Source organism: Muntiacus reevesi, chromosome 20, assembly GCF_963930625.1.
Source record: "Muntiacus reevesi chromosome 20, mMunRee1.1, whole genome shotgun sequence".
Taxonomy (NCBI): domain Eukaryota; kingdom Metazoa; phylum Chordata; class Mammalia; order Artiodactyla; family Cervidae; genus Muntiacus; species Muntiacus reevesi.
The window spans coordinates 43,245,620-43,261,501 of NC_089268.1; the positions used below are offsets into that span (position 1 = coordinate 43,245,620).

The 15,882-nt window shown below is 42.7% G+C and overlaps 1 protein-coding gene across 2 annotated transcripts in view; it reads right to left on the reverse strand.

Moving 5' to 3' along the window:
* Window positions 1-5,917: 5,917 nt before the first annotated feature.
* Window positions 5,918-15,882, reverse strand: part of RNF182 (ring finger protein 182) — a 46,538-nt gene continuing 36,573 nt past the window's right edge. For both annotated transcript variants that reach the window (XM_065912814.1, XM_065912813.1), the window contains exon 2: window positions 5,918-8,945. In XM_065912814.1, the coding sequence (XP_065768886.1) occupies window positions 7,986-8,735 (750 nt within the window). In that variant the 5' untranslated portion in view covers window positions 8,736-8,945 and the 3' untranslated portion in view covers window positions 5,918-7,985. The remainder of the gene's footprint in view (window positions 8,946-15,882) is intronic.

Here is a 15,882-nt window from a genome sequence, read left to right on the forward strand (position 1 = left end):
TGACCACAGGTATCTGCTTGCTTGTGTGTGATAAAGCTCTCCACGTCTACTTTATGGATAAGGTTTTGGTACTCAGAATGCTTTGATCTTACTCCTCCAGGACAAAGAAGGAGGTTGAATAATCCCGATGACTATTTCTTGTCTTCATTACATATTTTTTACAACTAGATATGACTTCTAGGGAAAAGATAATGTCTGTCCAGCTGCACATTGGTTGCCCATAATTTGATAATCCATGTGGAAAACAGTAGTTGGCTGATGCTGACTCCACAGCAGGGACATGTAGGGTAAAAAGCAGACGAACTTCAAAGGCCTTGGTTAGAACTTGGCTCCAATGCTTGTCATGTGACTCCTTCGACCTTTCCTCAAGAGTTTTACAATCTGTGAAATGAAGCAGTTGGACTGTAATCTTGGAAATCTTTCCAGCTCTAACATTCAATGATCAAAACTTCAAATCTGGTGCATGTTTTTCAAAATTTGGAACCTTGGTTTCCACTCTTTGAGAATTAACTGGGGAAGTTTCATAGGCTCAAAAAAATAACCAGTAGTTAATTATTCCTCTTGTGCTCTCCTACAGGTATTTAGCTGCTTCCCTACCTGTAGTTTGCAGACTGATGCTGGGTTAGAGGCATAGTTTGAATGTGTCATTTTCATAAAACTTTGGTAAGAATGTAAATTGTCTAATTTGGAAACAAGTTGAAAGTGTGGACATTTACTGCCCCTGCTACAGCCAGCCTGTTCTTGTCCTCCGATGCATTTCACCGTTCAGCTTGAACCTACAGCTTAATTATGACTCTCTTCTTGACTGTTTTTATCATTCATGTCCTGGCTCCATGATTTACAGCTTTAGTCAGATTCCATATTATAACTGTTTTATCAATTTCCTAGTAAAAATTTCGCAATACGAGCACCCATTCCACACAATATCAGTAGATGTTTGGAGAAAAAAACTTTGATGGTTTCATAAGTTTGAGAAAACATTGGATTTCATCATTAAGCAGGTTTCTTTATCTGAGTGTCTAAGACACTTTACGGGGCTGATGCTCAGCGAGCATCTCAGAGAGGAAGATACAGGGTGCACAGGTGCATACTCCAACATGCGCACCAGGAAGTCCTCTCTTCTTGGACCACCTATCTGGATATGATCCATGTCATGTATTTTGGAACAACTGTTTTTATAAGATACTCTTTTTAAAAACCATGAGTGTCGTAATTTTTTTCCCCCATAAATTATGACATGCGTGGATGGCACATCAAAGAATCAAGGAATATTTGTACATCCTGCAGAATAGAGAGTTAATAGTATAAGCTAAACAATGAATCTTTTGGCTTCCCTTGTGGCTCAGCTGGTAAAGAATCTGCTTGCAATGCAGGAGACCTGAGTTTGATCCCTGGGTTGGGAAGATCTGCTGGAGAAGGGAACGGTTACTCACTCCAGTATTCTCGCCTGGAGAATTCCATAGACTACAGTCTATGGGGTCACAAAGAGTCAGACACAACTGAGTGACTTTTACTTTCACTAATGAATCTTCAGGTCATTTTCTCAAGAAATTCTGACAAGGTTTCCACTTGGGATATAAAGCTACAGTATGGAAGAGGATTGGGCTTCCCTGGTGGCTCAGACGGTGAAGAATCTGTGTGCAGCGCAGGAGACCCGGCTTCAGTCCCTGGGTCGGGAAGATCCCCTGGAGAAGGAAATGGCAGCCCACTCCAGTGTTCTTGCCTGGAGAATGCCATGGACAGAGGAGCCTGGTGGGCTACAGTCCAAAGGGTTGCAGAGAGTGGGACACGACTGAGTGACTAAAGCTTTAACTTTCCTGCATGGAAGAGGGTTAAGCAACCAGCAGCTCAAGGTCTCCTGATGCCATGTCACTCCATCCTCCACTGTGAGAATAGAAAAACCCCACGAAATTGTGGTGCATGTTGCTCCCTTTCAACTAGTGATTACAGCTCAATAAATTACAAGCTGTGAATCATTTCATAATTTTTAAAACCCTAACTAAAAGTAATATGTGTGATGACAATATATTTAGCTATGGAAATACACAGTCCTAGCTAGAGTACCTTGAAAAAAAATCACATCAGATGGAAGCAGTGTCACCAACTGGTCCATCATACAGCTCAGGATAATCTCCACTGCTGAGTAATGGCAAATACTGTCCAAGAGGAAATAATCACCCGAGATAGCTGAATCCATTATTCTTTGAGAAGTCATAAATATAGTTGTCAGAGGTCACAAAAATATTTTTTAATGGTACTTAAATGGACAATTACCTACTGGTGGGAGACTAATGTGGTTCTCTTTCGAATCTTTTTCAAATTTCATAAAATGTAAAGACTTGGTATGCATGTGTGTGTGTGTGTGTGTGTCTGTGTGTGTGTGTGTGCAAGGGGGGGCAGTGGCAGTGAAGAACAGTACATTCTTCCATAAATGGCATTACAGAAATCAGAGGAAATGGGAAAAAAGGAAAAGTGCAGGAGGTTTTGGCTCAGCATGTTACAAAAACAGATGTCCATTTATTGACTAATAACGTTATTTAGTATTAAAAATAACATTTCATAGCAGAAGAGTTACTTTAATTCATTTCAAATTCCACATTAGGCACTAAGCTTTCTTATCTATAGATATGGAACACCAAAGAGCTTAATTTATTCTAAACTACTCAGAAGGAATTTGAAACGTTAAGCCAACTCTCAGAATGACCGGACCCTAGTCCAGCACAAATTTATTACCCAAGAGATAATTCATGCTTGGCTCAACCAAATTAGAACTGTATTGGCAGGAGTCAGGGGAAGATACTACGTTCAGGATTATACAGCATGCATTTTACCTACAAATCATACTTAATAAACATTTAAAAACATTATCTATAGACTATAGAATCTATTATGTGAACTGATAATATCTCTGCAAGCATTTCATCTACCACTCAAGGGGTTGAAAAATCTAAAGCCAAGAGTGGCAAAGTGCCAGAACGGTATCAAGGCTGGGAGCACACAATGAACTTTATGAATGAACCCACCACCTACAGGGGTTTGACGAGGGGAATGGCCAGATAAAAAACAAGAGGTTATGCTAACCAAACAAGATCTTTTTGAGAAATAAACTGAGGAGTGAAACGGATTACTAGAATAACAAGAAAACGAGTTGTCTGAAACGAAGAGTTCAAGAAGAAGACCTGGTGAAGACTGAGGGACGGGACTCAAGGAAAACCACAGGCATCACTCAGCCAAGATGGATTCCAGCAAGGAGGATTCTGCGAGAAGTTTGCTCCAGTAACCCAACCGCCATGCGTTGCACTGGCGTTTTGAGAGCGGGAAGCTGGCTAAAACCCAGAGATTCACCCAAGGCCACACGGAGCTGGTCAGGGAACTGTGATCCTGTTCTTTCTCACATCCTGGTTCTAGGCTGTTCGTGGTAGCCAGTTACTTCTCATGGCACTGGGAACATCAGGTGAGATCAAAGGATATTTGGGAAAGGATTCCCAAAGTCTGCAGCCCTGTCAGCTCCCACTTCTTAGAACCTTAGGCAAGTCTGCACATGAAACTTCCCACCCTTTTTCTTCCTCCCACTTACACAGTGTTGAGAAGCTACTATGAGTCTAGCACGGGGAATACGGAGATGAATAAAACAGAATTCCCGCCCACAAGTCCTCAAGAAGAGACAGAGAGGCACATGGAGCAAACACCACATGAAGGCAGAGATTTGAGACTGGGGTGATGTGGCTACCAGCTAAGGAACCCCAACATTACCAGCAGCCCCCAGAAGCCAGGAGAGAGGCATGGGGCCGATCCTCCTCGCGCTTCCAAAAGGGAACAACTGTGACAACATCTTGATTTCGTATTTCTTGCCTCCAGCACCATGAGAGAATGAACTTCTGTTGTTTAAAGCCAAAAAAAGAAAAATCACACAAAGACCAAACATGATTTGAAAGATAACTAGAAAGCTGGTTAAGCAACTTAAGTAGAAAGTAAAGACATGTTTCAGATGGGTGGTTAAGAAACCCAAGTGGTATCATACATTGAAAGTCTGAGGTTAGAGTCAAGTGCGTTATTTACAAGTTTAAAAAAATGTTGTTTCACAGACGATTTGGGTTTCTTCTTCTATGAGCTCATAGAAGACTCCTTGGGAGATAAAAGATTATTATACACTTCTGTTTCTTTCTTCAATAATCGGATGACTGTAAAGACACATTCCAACCTTAAGATTCACCAAAGCTTTAGACAGGCTTCCATGATTCTCTCTCCTCCACCAGACACCTGTCGAGAAGCACTGGACCAGCTTCTCTTGAAAACCTCCAATGAAAGAGAAGTCAGTTCTCACTGGATTAGATTAGTGAGAAAAGTGAAATAATTGGTTCAGACAAGGATCCTCGCTGGATGCTAAGACCATGAGGTAAAATTTTTTAGGGAAAATGCTATCTGCATAGTACCAAAATTCACCGCACATATTATGTTGTGTTAACTGCACAGAGGAAATGGTGAGACCTGGAGGTTACCACCTTAACCGAGTGATGAGTCAGCATTTTGAACGATGGGGCAAACTTCCACTCATGTCTCCTGATGGGATGCAACTCCAAGTACATGCCATCATCCTCAGACAAACTCTTGCCCCAAATCTGAATCCAACCACACTTCCAAGCCTAACTTTTAGTTTACAGGAAATACAAGTGACAGGAGAAGTTAAATATCCCCATTGGTCTGAAAGTCAGTCCAATCTAGAATGTGGGGGCATTGTCCAAGGTAACTGGCCTGCTTTTTTGAGTCAATGTCACAGGGAAAACAAGGTGGGGGACTGTTCCACAATAAAAGAGAATAAGATACACAACAACCAAATGCAACGTGTGACGCTTGATGGGATTCTGGTTTGTAATTTGTGTTTCAAATGACGAAAGGTATTTTGGGAACAAATAGAAAAATTTAAGTAGGCCACATATTAAATGATATTAGAAAAGTATTTTTAAGTGTTTTAGATACAATAATGATATTTTAGTCAAATTAAAGTATGTCCCTTATTCTTGGGGCTTCCCTGATAGCTCAGTTGGTAAAGAATCCACCTGCAATGCAGGAGACCCCAGTTCGATTCCTGGGTTGGGAAGATCCGCTGGAGAAGGGATGGGCTACCCACTCCAGTATTCTGGCCTGGAGAATCCCACAGACTTTATTCTCAGGGGAGAGAGAGCAAAAACAAATGCAACAAAAGGTTGACTGTTGATTACTCTCAGCAGATGAGCATGAATTCACATCCTTAAGTAATGACAAGCACAGGTAACTGTTTCCCTTAAATCAATTCTTTCCTCATTTACGTAGATTTCTGAAATGAATGAAGCCATGACTCTAGATTAACATATAGTGCCAATTTACTAAGCATCATAGGCATAAAACTGCTACATATTCCCAAATTACTGCAACCTTGCCTAACACTGGTCATATTTAAATATCAGGTAAACTTTTCAAACTTGTACTGATCACACAAGGTTAGTGAATTCCTAACCAAAATGGATTCTGTTTTGCTCAGCAGCTAGGCAGTCTGGAAAAGAAATCAAGCTAATTAAAACCAAAAAATTTTATTATAAAGACAAGTTTTGATTTCATCTTTCCTACTTTTGTCCTTTTCTTTAAAAAAGAAAAAAACATGAAGGTCTTTTATGATGAAGTAGATCAGCTTTGTCAGAAAGTTCTAGAATCTTTATTTGTATAATAAAGGCATTAGCTTAACCAATGTCTTTGAAAGCTCAAGTGTACAATTATCTAATGTTAAACGAAGTCCAAAATGATTAAATTTCAACCATCAGTCAGAAAAATCAGACTTCTAGCTTGGAAATAATAACAATTTAATGGACAAATAAAACATCACCACAATAAATAAAAGACTGAAGCACTGTCCTTTTTTCATTCAACATCATGAAGGGTTTTTTGTTATCATACATTTAAAACTGGTTAACACCAAATTAACTTACTGGCAACTGGAAAAAAAAAAAAAAAAAAAGACTACCGCAATACGGAGACACAAACTGAGCACTGCGGACCTTACACAAATAAGCAAAATACATACTGCCCACATCCAGAGCCTTCTAGAAATCTCGCCCTCTGACAACTCACCAATTCATCTGACATTACATTTCAGGCAAAATGAACGCTTTTTAAAAAACCTTATAAATATATAAACCCAAACCACAAAACACCTCCTAAACATTACACTTACTCTAAGTACAAATGCATATTTGGAAATTGCATTCACAATGCCATCTAAACTAGATTTCAGGAAATTATAAGTGTATTAGGCTATATCGGGGCTTAAATTCATTGGGCCACATCCCACATATACTTTCCCGTCATATTTACCCAGGGCATACATACTCTCCAAGTTAACAGTTACAGAATTAAAATCAAACTACTGCTCTAGAAAAGTATCAATTTTTCCTGAAGAGAGAGATTGGAACTGGTCCACTGTCTTTCACTGAATAAATGTTTCATCACAAATAAGTAAAGTAGCCTTAGTAATGCCCTTTTCTAAGAGTTAGGAATATTTAAATTTTTATCATCAGTAATGAGTTTTAAGCTAAAAAAGCTTTTTTTCTGGGGGGAGGGCTACTTTCTGTGGGCATTCTATTCCCTCAAACCTACAATCTGCTAACCAAATTTCTTCTCATAAATATATACATTCAATGTCCCCTACCTCACGAAAAGAAGTTCATTAGCTCAAGTCACATAAGCTTATGCTTTTATTTGAAATAAACTGCATGAGAACTTGAATCCATTCTAAAAGGGACTTAACAGGGATGGCAGAATGGTAGATTGCACTCTGCCCTTCCATTTTGTTATAGACTCCCTTGAAGGGCATCAGCTTGACATCTCTCTTGCCCATCCTTTTGCCTGAGCTACTGCACATAAACCCAAGCCATTATATTTTGGTATAGCTCATTAGAACACAGCAAAATACTCCAGTTCTCAGCATATCAAACCATGAGCTGGAACAGCTCCTGAACTGTTGCTGGGTTTCCGCTGCCACAATTTACGCCAAATTGTTACAGGATTAAGTTAAGTGCGTCCACACTAGAATTTAAAATGAAATGGGAAAAAATAATTGAAATCCACATATAGTTATAGCAACTAATTTAAATGGAACCCCATCCAGGATAAAGGGTGGTGCTGAATGAATAACGTGGTTTAAAAAAAAAAAGAAGAAGAAACTAAGCTAAAATGCTTTAAGAAAAAGCTCAAATTGGGTCTCCGTGAACAATAACTGCTCTCAGAGAATTTCAGAGAAACCTGGAGGGCGGAAAATAAACATGGAGGAAAAAAGGGTGTGTGTCCAAAATGAGTGGCCACACTCTGCTTTGAGGTTTACTGATGCAGATTCCTCGGCGTTTTAAACTCTCTATAGTAATGTGACAAAACAGGCTTATGACTGAGACCACGCAAGAGGCCGGGTTCCTCTTGGCAAGTACCACGCACGGAGGGACCAGCATCTGAACTGGAAAGGATCCAGGGACGTGCCAACCGTGGGCCGGGGCAGGGGTGTGCCCTGTGCAAATGGGTGTGCCCTGGGGCTGCCCCCCTTCTTGGGTCTACCCTCCATCCCAGGCTAAGGTGATGAGAAGAGGAACCAGTTCCTGCCTAATTGTCCAGAAAGACTCCGGCTGCCGCGGCACAACACGTCAGGCCCCGGGGTCCGACTAGCAGCTCTGAGTGGTGGCTGCCCTGGCTCTAGGAAGACTCAGGAGAAAAGCCCTAGAAGGCTGAGCTGATGATCCCTGTCTCTTTTTTTGCTAACACATAAGTAGAAACGCACATGTTACTTCCAGCATACGGGAAAACCCACCCAGTTGACATTTGGATGGAAAACGGACCACAGACATATGCCCGGGGGCTCTGTTCACGCCACGGGCGCCGATCACAGAGACTGTGATGAAAACAAAGGCTAAGTGACCTAACTGGACACGTGGCAAGGGGTGTCCGACTTCTCGGCCCGCCAGTCTCGCTTAAGAGGATGGTGCCAGACAGTCTAGGAACTCGTGGCAGACGCACTGGCAGAAGCCATACACCATCAGGATGACGAGGCTGGAGGGGACCAGGCTGACGAAGACGACCCCCAGCGTGACCTTCTTGGAGACCAGTAAGTAGATGCCCAAGGGCAAGGAGCTGAAGTAGAGCAGGCCCAGCAGCCACACCAGCACCCGGACGGACGTCTGAAAGACCAGGGACGTGCAGTTCCACACGGCCCAGTTGTGCGACACGGCGGTGGTCACCGAGTCGAAGCTGGAGGGCCGGTAGAACTCGACCACGGGCGTGGAGCTGAGCGAGGGCGAGCTCTCCCGCTGCACCTCCATGATGGTGATGACCAGGCAGTTGGAGGACGCGTGCGAGGGGCTGACCAGCGAGGCCAGCCGCTTGGGGGTCAGCAGCAGCTCGGTGGGGTTCTCCGGCAGGCCCTTCTTGCCTCTGCCGCCGCCGCAGGTCAGGTTCACCAGGATGTTGCTGTCGTCGGGCAGGCTGCTGACCTCGTCGTCCGGCAGGCACGTCGCGAACCTGCAGAAAGGGCAGACGATGACGCCGTGCGGGGAGTCCCCGAGGTCGATGATCTTGCACAGGCATTTGGCACACACCCGGTGGCAGCACTCCAGCACCTTGGGCTTCCTCTGTTTGAGGTTGTACCGGTTGTAGCAGATCTTACACTCCAGCTCGTCCGAGACCTGAGACTCGGCCGCCTCCTCTGGCGGCTGACTGGCCATCCCGGGCTCTGTGCCCTCCGTCCTGGGCCGGATGGGTCTCGCAGAAGGCAGGCTCGGACGGCGCCGTCTCTCTGAGTTATCACATCACCCAAATCAGGCAGAGGCGCACACAGGCAGGAAAAGGAGGGACAGAAACCGGCCGGGCGTTTTCAGCTTCTGCGTATCGCTCTCCGTCTCAAACAGCATATTGACAAAGGCCACGTGAGGGGTCTGCAAAGGAAAAGAGATTCTAATATGGTGAACGGTTCGCTGAAACGTGCTTTACAGAATTTTCTGAGCTTCCAGCGATTAGTAGTGGCAGACTTGAAAGGTTAAATCCCCGGCATCTTTTCACGCGTTTCTGCCTCCAGGATATAGGAAAGCGTTATCCCCACGCTTGGCTTTTTTCAGTCCACAGATATGACAGTAAAGAAGGCATTAAGAATCTTAGTGGTGTGAAGTACACTGCAGAGCACTGTGGGTTCAGCTCAATAGAGAGAGTTTTCTCTCTGAAATTGTACAAATTCTGGCCTCTTTGAAGACAGAATGGGACACTTACCAGAAACAGATACATTTGCAGTTAAACTCCATTCAGTATAAATTAACTCTTTTAGAGGCTCATTGGTAATTAACTCCGATTGTCTAAATAACCTCAGTAGTGCTTCAGAACACACAAAAGAAGGGAAAACTTAAGGATAAATGTTTAAAATGTGTTTTCAGAAAGCAATTTATACAGATGAGAGTGTATTTAAATATAGAAGACTATTCATACCTTCCCAGTGTAAAGAAATCTGTTACAAGTGTCTTCCTTATTCGACTATTCAATGTCAAACTTTCTGTTTCAATACTAGTCTTGCAAACCATGGCTGTACACACACATTCACTCAAAGAAGAGTGAAGCATGTGACACCTAAAATAAGCATTATATCCAAGTCCAGTCTAATTGCCAAGACAGAGAAGAAAAGAGAACACACATGCAGTTGTCGCGAAACATGAAGAATCGTGCACGCATGGCTATCAAAAAACACGCAAACTCCAGCCACTGGCCGACTGTAGCTCATGTAAACTCTCTCTGTGCTGAACAGAAAGCATGATAGTTGCTATTACTGCTGGCTTTGGACAAACGGCTGAAGACTGATGTCACATAAACAGTCCATTCTCAACTGTTAGGACTAAGAGAAGGGAGCAGTAATATGGGAAATCTCCAAATAATTTTTATTTTGCTCTAATATATGTGATTGGGGGGTAGTAGATTTGTCTTGGGCTTCCCAGGTGGTACTAGGAGAAAATAATCTGCCTGCCAGTGCAGGAGACTTGAGAGACACGGGTTCGATCCCTGGGTCAGGAAGATCCCCTGGAGGAGGGTGTGGCAACCCACTCCAGTGTTCTTGCCTGGAGAATCCCATGGACAGAGGAGACTTGTGGGCTATGATCCACAGGATCACTAAGAGCTGGACATGACTGAGCAACTTGGCACATAGGTACATGCAAAGATTTGTCTTAAATTATATTTTGCTTGGAAAAATATCAGAATGTATTTGAATTTCTGAGCAGACCCCCCAGAAAATAGCAGCAGAAGGCTGTCATAAGAGTTCTGAGAAGCAGAAAGCAACTATGCCAGCGTTTTAAATTTGCTATGGACCCTGGCCTTAACGGAGAAAAGCCAGTGTGCAGGTAAACTTGGATGATTTTTGGAATCATGATTAATTGGCTTGTAAATATGTATTATCTTCCTTTTAAACTATGACCTTAGTTAATTTTAAATTGACTCAATATAGTACAAGAATGTATAGTGTAATGGCTAGCGTGGTAAGATGTACTCTCGGTGGGAAAAGGAAGTCAATCAAGAAGTTAGGCTCTTACCTTTGGCAGAGCCAAAGAGGTTTTTTTAATAGAGTTTATTATGGCAACCCACTCCAGTATTCTTGCCTGGAGAATTCCATGGACAGAGGAGCCTGGTGGGCTACAGTCCACGGGGTCACAAAGAGTCAGACACGACTGAGCAACTTTCACGTCACTTCACTTCACACTGTATATGAATGCATGTATTTCAAAACTGCTATGAAAGCTAATTTCTCTGTACCCACACTTACATGCAAAAAAAGAATATATAGAACTTATTGTGATCATTTCACAGTATATACGTAAGTGACATCATTATGCTGTACACCTAAAAGCTACAACACGCTTAGTCACTCAGTCGTGTCTGACTCCATTGCAACCCCACAGACTGTAGCCCACCAGGCTCCTCTGTCCATGGGATTCTCCAGGCAAGAACACTGGAGTGCGTTGCCATGTCCTCCTCCAGGGGATCTTCCCAACCCAGGGATCAAACCCAGGTATCCCACATTGCAGGCAGATTCTTTCCCAGCTGAACCACAAGGGAAGTCCAAGAATACTGGAGTGGGTAGCCTATCCCTTCTCCAGCAGATCTTCCTGACCCAGGAATCATACCGGGGTCTCCTGCATTGCAGGTGGATTCTTTACCAAGTGACCTATGAGGGAAGCCTCACTGAGCCAATACTGAGCTATTATTTTCAATAAAGCTTACATTTCTCACAGAACCACTCTCCATTCCTATGAACATGTTTAGAGTGTTATGATCATAACATTCTAAAAACTCATATGGGGACTTCTTAGTAACATGCAAAAAAAATACTAAATGCTTAAATATCCAATTAAAAAGGTACCTACTTTATCTCTAAGGGGTTTTCTAGAAAACCCACTCCATTAGCTTGAAATACTTCATCAAGTCCAGACTCTGAAAGTGGTACTTCTGGGCAGGACTGGCTGACAGCCTTGAGCTCTGTGGGTCACATTCCAGGAAATGCAGCTAGCACAAGTGTTTTCTTTCCGGAATGGCATAAACAGGGCAGTGACTGTTCCTTTTGGGAGGATGGGGTACCAAGCACTAGGATTCTTAAATACTTCATGTGTCTCATTATAATTCTAAGGTCCCCCTAAGAACTCAAGTAATAACCTAAAATCTGTAACTTTATAGGGTTACGATGAGTGGGAGTTGTTAATCTGATCGTCTGAAAAATGAACATTGCAGCTCATTCCCACCCTGCATTCACTCCGTAATTGTGGGCCACAATTCAAATGCTGAGTGAAAGAAACTAGACCCCAGAGAGCACATACTGTATGACTCCATTTCTAGAAAGCTCAAAAAACAGGCAAAGGTAAGCCGTGGTAGGGATGCAAGTGGTAAAACCAAGAAGACAAGCCAGGAAGTGATTAGCGTAAAAGCCAGGACAGCAGAAACATCTGGGCGTGGGCTGAGCGGCTTGACTTGGGCGGTACCTATGAGTGTCCGCCTCGTCCTACACCATCGCGCAGCACGTTTTTCTGTACTGGCGTTACTTTCACAGTAAAAAGTGTTTTAAGTCCATGGCTAAATACATTTGCTACTTTGATAGCCCAGATTCTTCTGTCCATGGATACTTTGGATCAACTTTTTTCCTCTGTGATCTCATTCATTTTTTTTCCCACAAAATTGAGATGCCAATCATTTATTTATCACCTAAATATCCAAGCATTGCTATAAATCAATATTAAAAAGGATGGAGTCTTTAAAGTGAGCAAATCTGGAGCATTGCTTGATGAGAACAACTCCAAAAGTATATCTCACCAGACACAGGGCAAAGAATCTGACATGCTAAAACTGCCTTAAAAATAAACACATGTGGTTATGTGAGGTGAGGGATGTGGTACTTCATCATGTTAATCACTTTGCAGTACATTCGAGTACCAAATCATCACACTGTGAACTTTGAACTTATATAATATTGTGTATCAGTTACATCTCAGTAAAGCTGGGGGGGGGATAAATACAAAATGTAGATCTTCTTTTCCTAGAAAAATATCTATTCAAATATCTGAAGCTGATATTCCTCATTAGCCACTTAAGTCTTCAATCCTTTTATAGATTATCTGGGGTAAGTATATACAAAGAGATAATCACCTACTATAATTCTTATAAATTAATTTGAGCTTTTGGACAAAGGACTAAATATTTTCACTGCCCTAAATGTGTTAAGGTCCATATAGTTAAAGCTGCGGTTTTTCCAGTAGCTATGTATGGATGTGAAAGTTGGACCATAAAGAAGGCTGAGAGCCGAAGAATTGATGCTTTCGAGCTATGGTGTTGGAGAAGACTCTTGAGAGTCCCTTGCAGAGCACGGAGATCAAACCAGTCCATCCTAAAGGAGATCAATCCTGAACATTCACTGGAAGGACTGATGCTGAAGCTGAAGCTCCAATGCTTTGGCCACCTGCTGCAAAGAGCCGACTCACTGGGAAAGACCCGGATGCTGGGAAAGCTTGAAGGCGGGAAGAGAAAGGGATGGCAGGATAAGATGGTTGGATGGCATCACTGATTTAGTGGGCATGAGTTTGAGCAAACTCTGGGACATCGTGAAAGACAAGGAGGCATGGCATGATGCAGTCCATGGGGTCGCAAAGAGTCAGACACGACGGAGCGACTGAACAAAAAATGTGCTGTGGTTCCTACTTGACTCAAATCCACTTTCCCCACTACTCAAGTCCTCTGCTATTAGAGATGCAAGCTTGGTTTGTATTTCAAACCAAAGTCCCTCCGGTGGACATCTGTTGTCCACCCACCCAGGATCTTTTTTTTTCCCCTTAGACCACACTGCTCCTTCCCACCTGCCATGGCCTCTTTGCGGAAGCCTTCCCCTCATTCAGATTCTGCGATGGTGACTACGCCACCCTGCCTCCCTTCTCTCCCAAAGTGGGATCCGTGACCCCGGCCTGCCTCAGCCCAGGACTCCACACACCCCCTGCTCACAGGGACCACAGTCTGGGTGGGCACGCGACTCAAACCAGCCCTGCCACTGCGCCTTCTGAGGCTTTGCCAATGAAAAGCCTAGAGCAAAGAAGAAACATGCTGAAGGCCAGGGGAAGGAGCACAGACCAGAAATAAATGCATCAAGGAACTGTCATGCCATCAAGATGGAGAGAAACAAGATAGGCCAAAAAAAAAAAAAAAAAGAGGGAGAAGGCAGGCAGAAGGCAGAGACGCAGATAAAGGCAAAAGACTTTTGATGAGAGCTGAACTGAGATTCTGAACCTAATCTTGTGTGAGGCTCGCGTGAGTCAGTAAATCCCCGTTTTTGCTCATGTTAGTTTTTTTGGTAGGATTTCTGCTACTCACAACACAAAGAGCCAGGATATAATTACCATGCTGCATTTAACTTTGAGAATTTACTGTGTATTTATATCTAGGTTTCTGCTTAGTACTACAGAAATTATAAATAATTGAGTAAAACAACCCAGAGCCAATGGGAATTCTTTAAAAGTTTCATTTGCACATGCGTGTGCATGTGTATGCATGCATGCACACACACACATTTATATACAAAAACATATAAAAATTATCGCTTGTGTGTGTGTGTGTGTGTGTGCTCAGTAGTGTCCAATTCCTTGTGACCCTATAGACTGTAGCCCTGCCAGGCTCCTCTGTCCATGGGATTCTCCAAGGCAAGAATACTAGAGTGGGTTGCTATTTCCTCCTCCAGGGGATCTTCCCACCCAGGGATCAAACCCATGTCTCCTGTGTCTCCTGCATTGGCAGGCAGGCTCTTTAATGACTGAGCCACTTAGGAAGCCCTCAAAAGTCATCATGCATACTGTTTATTTATTAGTGGTCTCTCTGTGTGTTCCCTTTTCATTTGGTTAATTTCTCCTCTTCACTTCCCTTCACTGGTATCAGCCTGAAAGGCACTCCCTTCCCTTCAGTAACCCATATTAACTACCTGCTATGTTTTCTTCCATACATATTTCAACATGCACATTATCTATCCACGTACATATAATTGGAAAGATACTACTATAAGCACAGTTTCTTCCATTATTTTTGCTAACTATTATACTAAATCCAGTTTTCTGCATCTTGTTTTTCCCACTCAATAAAGACTCAGAAAATCTCTCAATTCAATCAAGACAGCCCCAAATTCCTAACAGCTGTATAACACTTCACCACTGGGATGGATGTAATATAGCCCACCATTCCTCCCCTGATAAGCATTCATGTATCTCCATTTTATCCTCCACACTGACATTACTGTAGAACATGATCTTGGAATACACACCCATGCATACAGCGTTTCATTTTTTTACGAGAACAAGGAGTGGAATTCCTGGCTCAAACAGGTATTACTCCACACACATGCTGATGGACTGTCTTCCAAAGACTGTCACACAGACTTCAAAACTCAGTAATGTGAGAGCTCTTCTCCCCTAACAGCAACAGATGATATTGATGTAATTTTTGCCAATCTGAGGGGTGATATGTCATGATTCGAGTGTGGCTGTCTCATCATTTGTTGGCCTTCAGGATTTGTTCTTCTCTGAATTCTGTCTTCACGTTGTTGTTGTTGTTGTTGTTTAGTCACAAAGTCAGGTCCAACTCTTGCATCCCCATGGGCTGTAGCCCATCAGGCTTCTTGTCCACGGGATTTCCAGGTAAGAATACTGGAGTGGGTTGTCATTTCCTTCTCCAGGGAATCTTCCCGACCCAGGGATGGAGCTGGTGTCTCCTGCATTCCAGACAGATTCTTTTCTGCTGAGTCAAGTCTAATTTGTTGGCCTTCTGCATCTGCTTGACACATACTAAAATCTCATGCATTCCGAGATCTATTTCTGATGGTCTACTGTACTGCATTGATCTATTTGTTTAGCTATCTGTCTCGACCATAGTAGTTTGAATATCATGGCTTTTTAGTATGTTCTGATACCTGGTAAGTTATGTCTCCTTGAGGAAGTCTCCTTTATTAATTCATTCAACTATTTATTAAGTGTCTCGTATGTTCCAGATACAATTATAGGTGCTGACGACAACCGTGAGCAAAATCCCTTCTGTCCTGAGCTTGCATTTCAGTCGTCTGGAGGGAGGCAACGGAGGAATTATTTTCTTGGCTATTGGTGGCACTTAATCTTCTGTTATAAATTTTCAGATTTTATCAAATTGGAAAAACAACTGTTGGGATTGGAATCGCATCACATGTATAAATATTAAGACTTCCAAGCAATTATCCTCCAATAAAAAAATACACTAAGACTTCCAATCCAAGAACATGGTCTCTCACTTATTCACAATCTTGATCTGTGTTCTTCAATATATTTTCATTTTCTCCATGTTTCATGC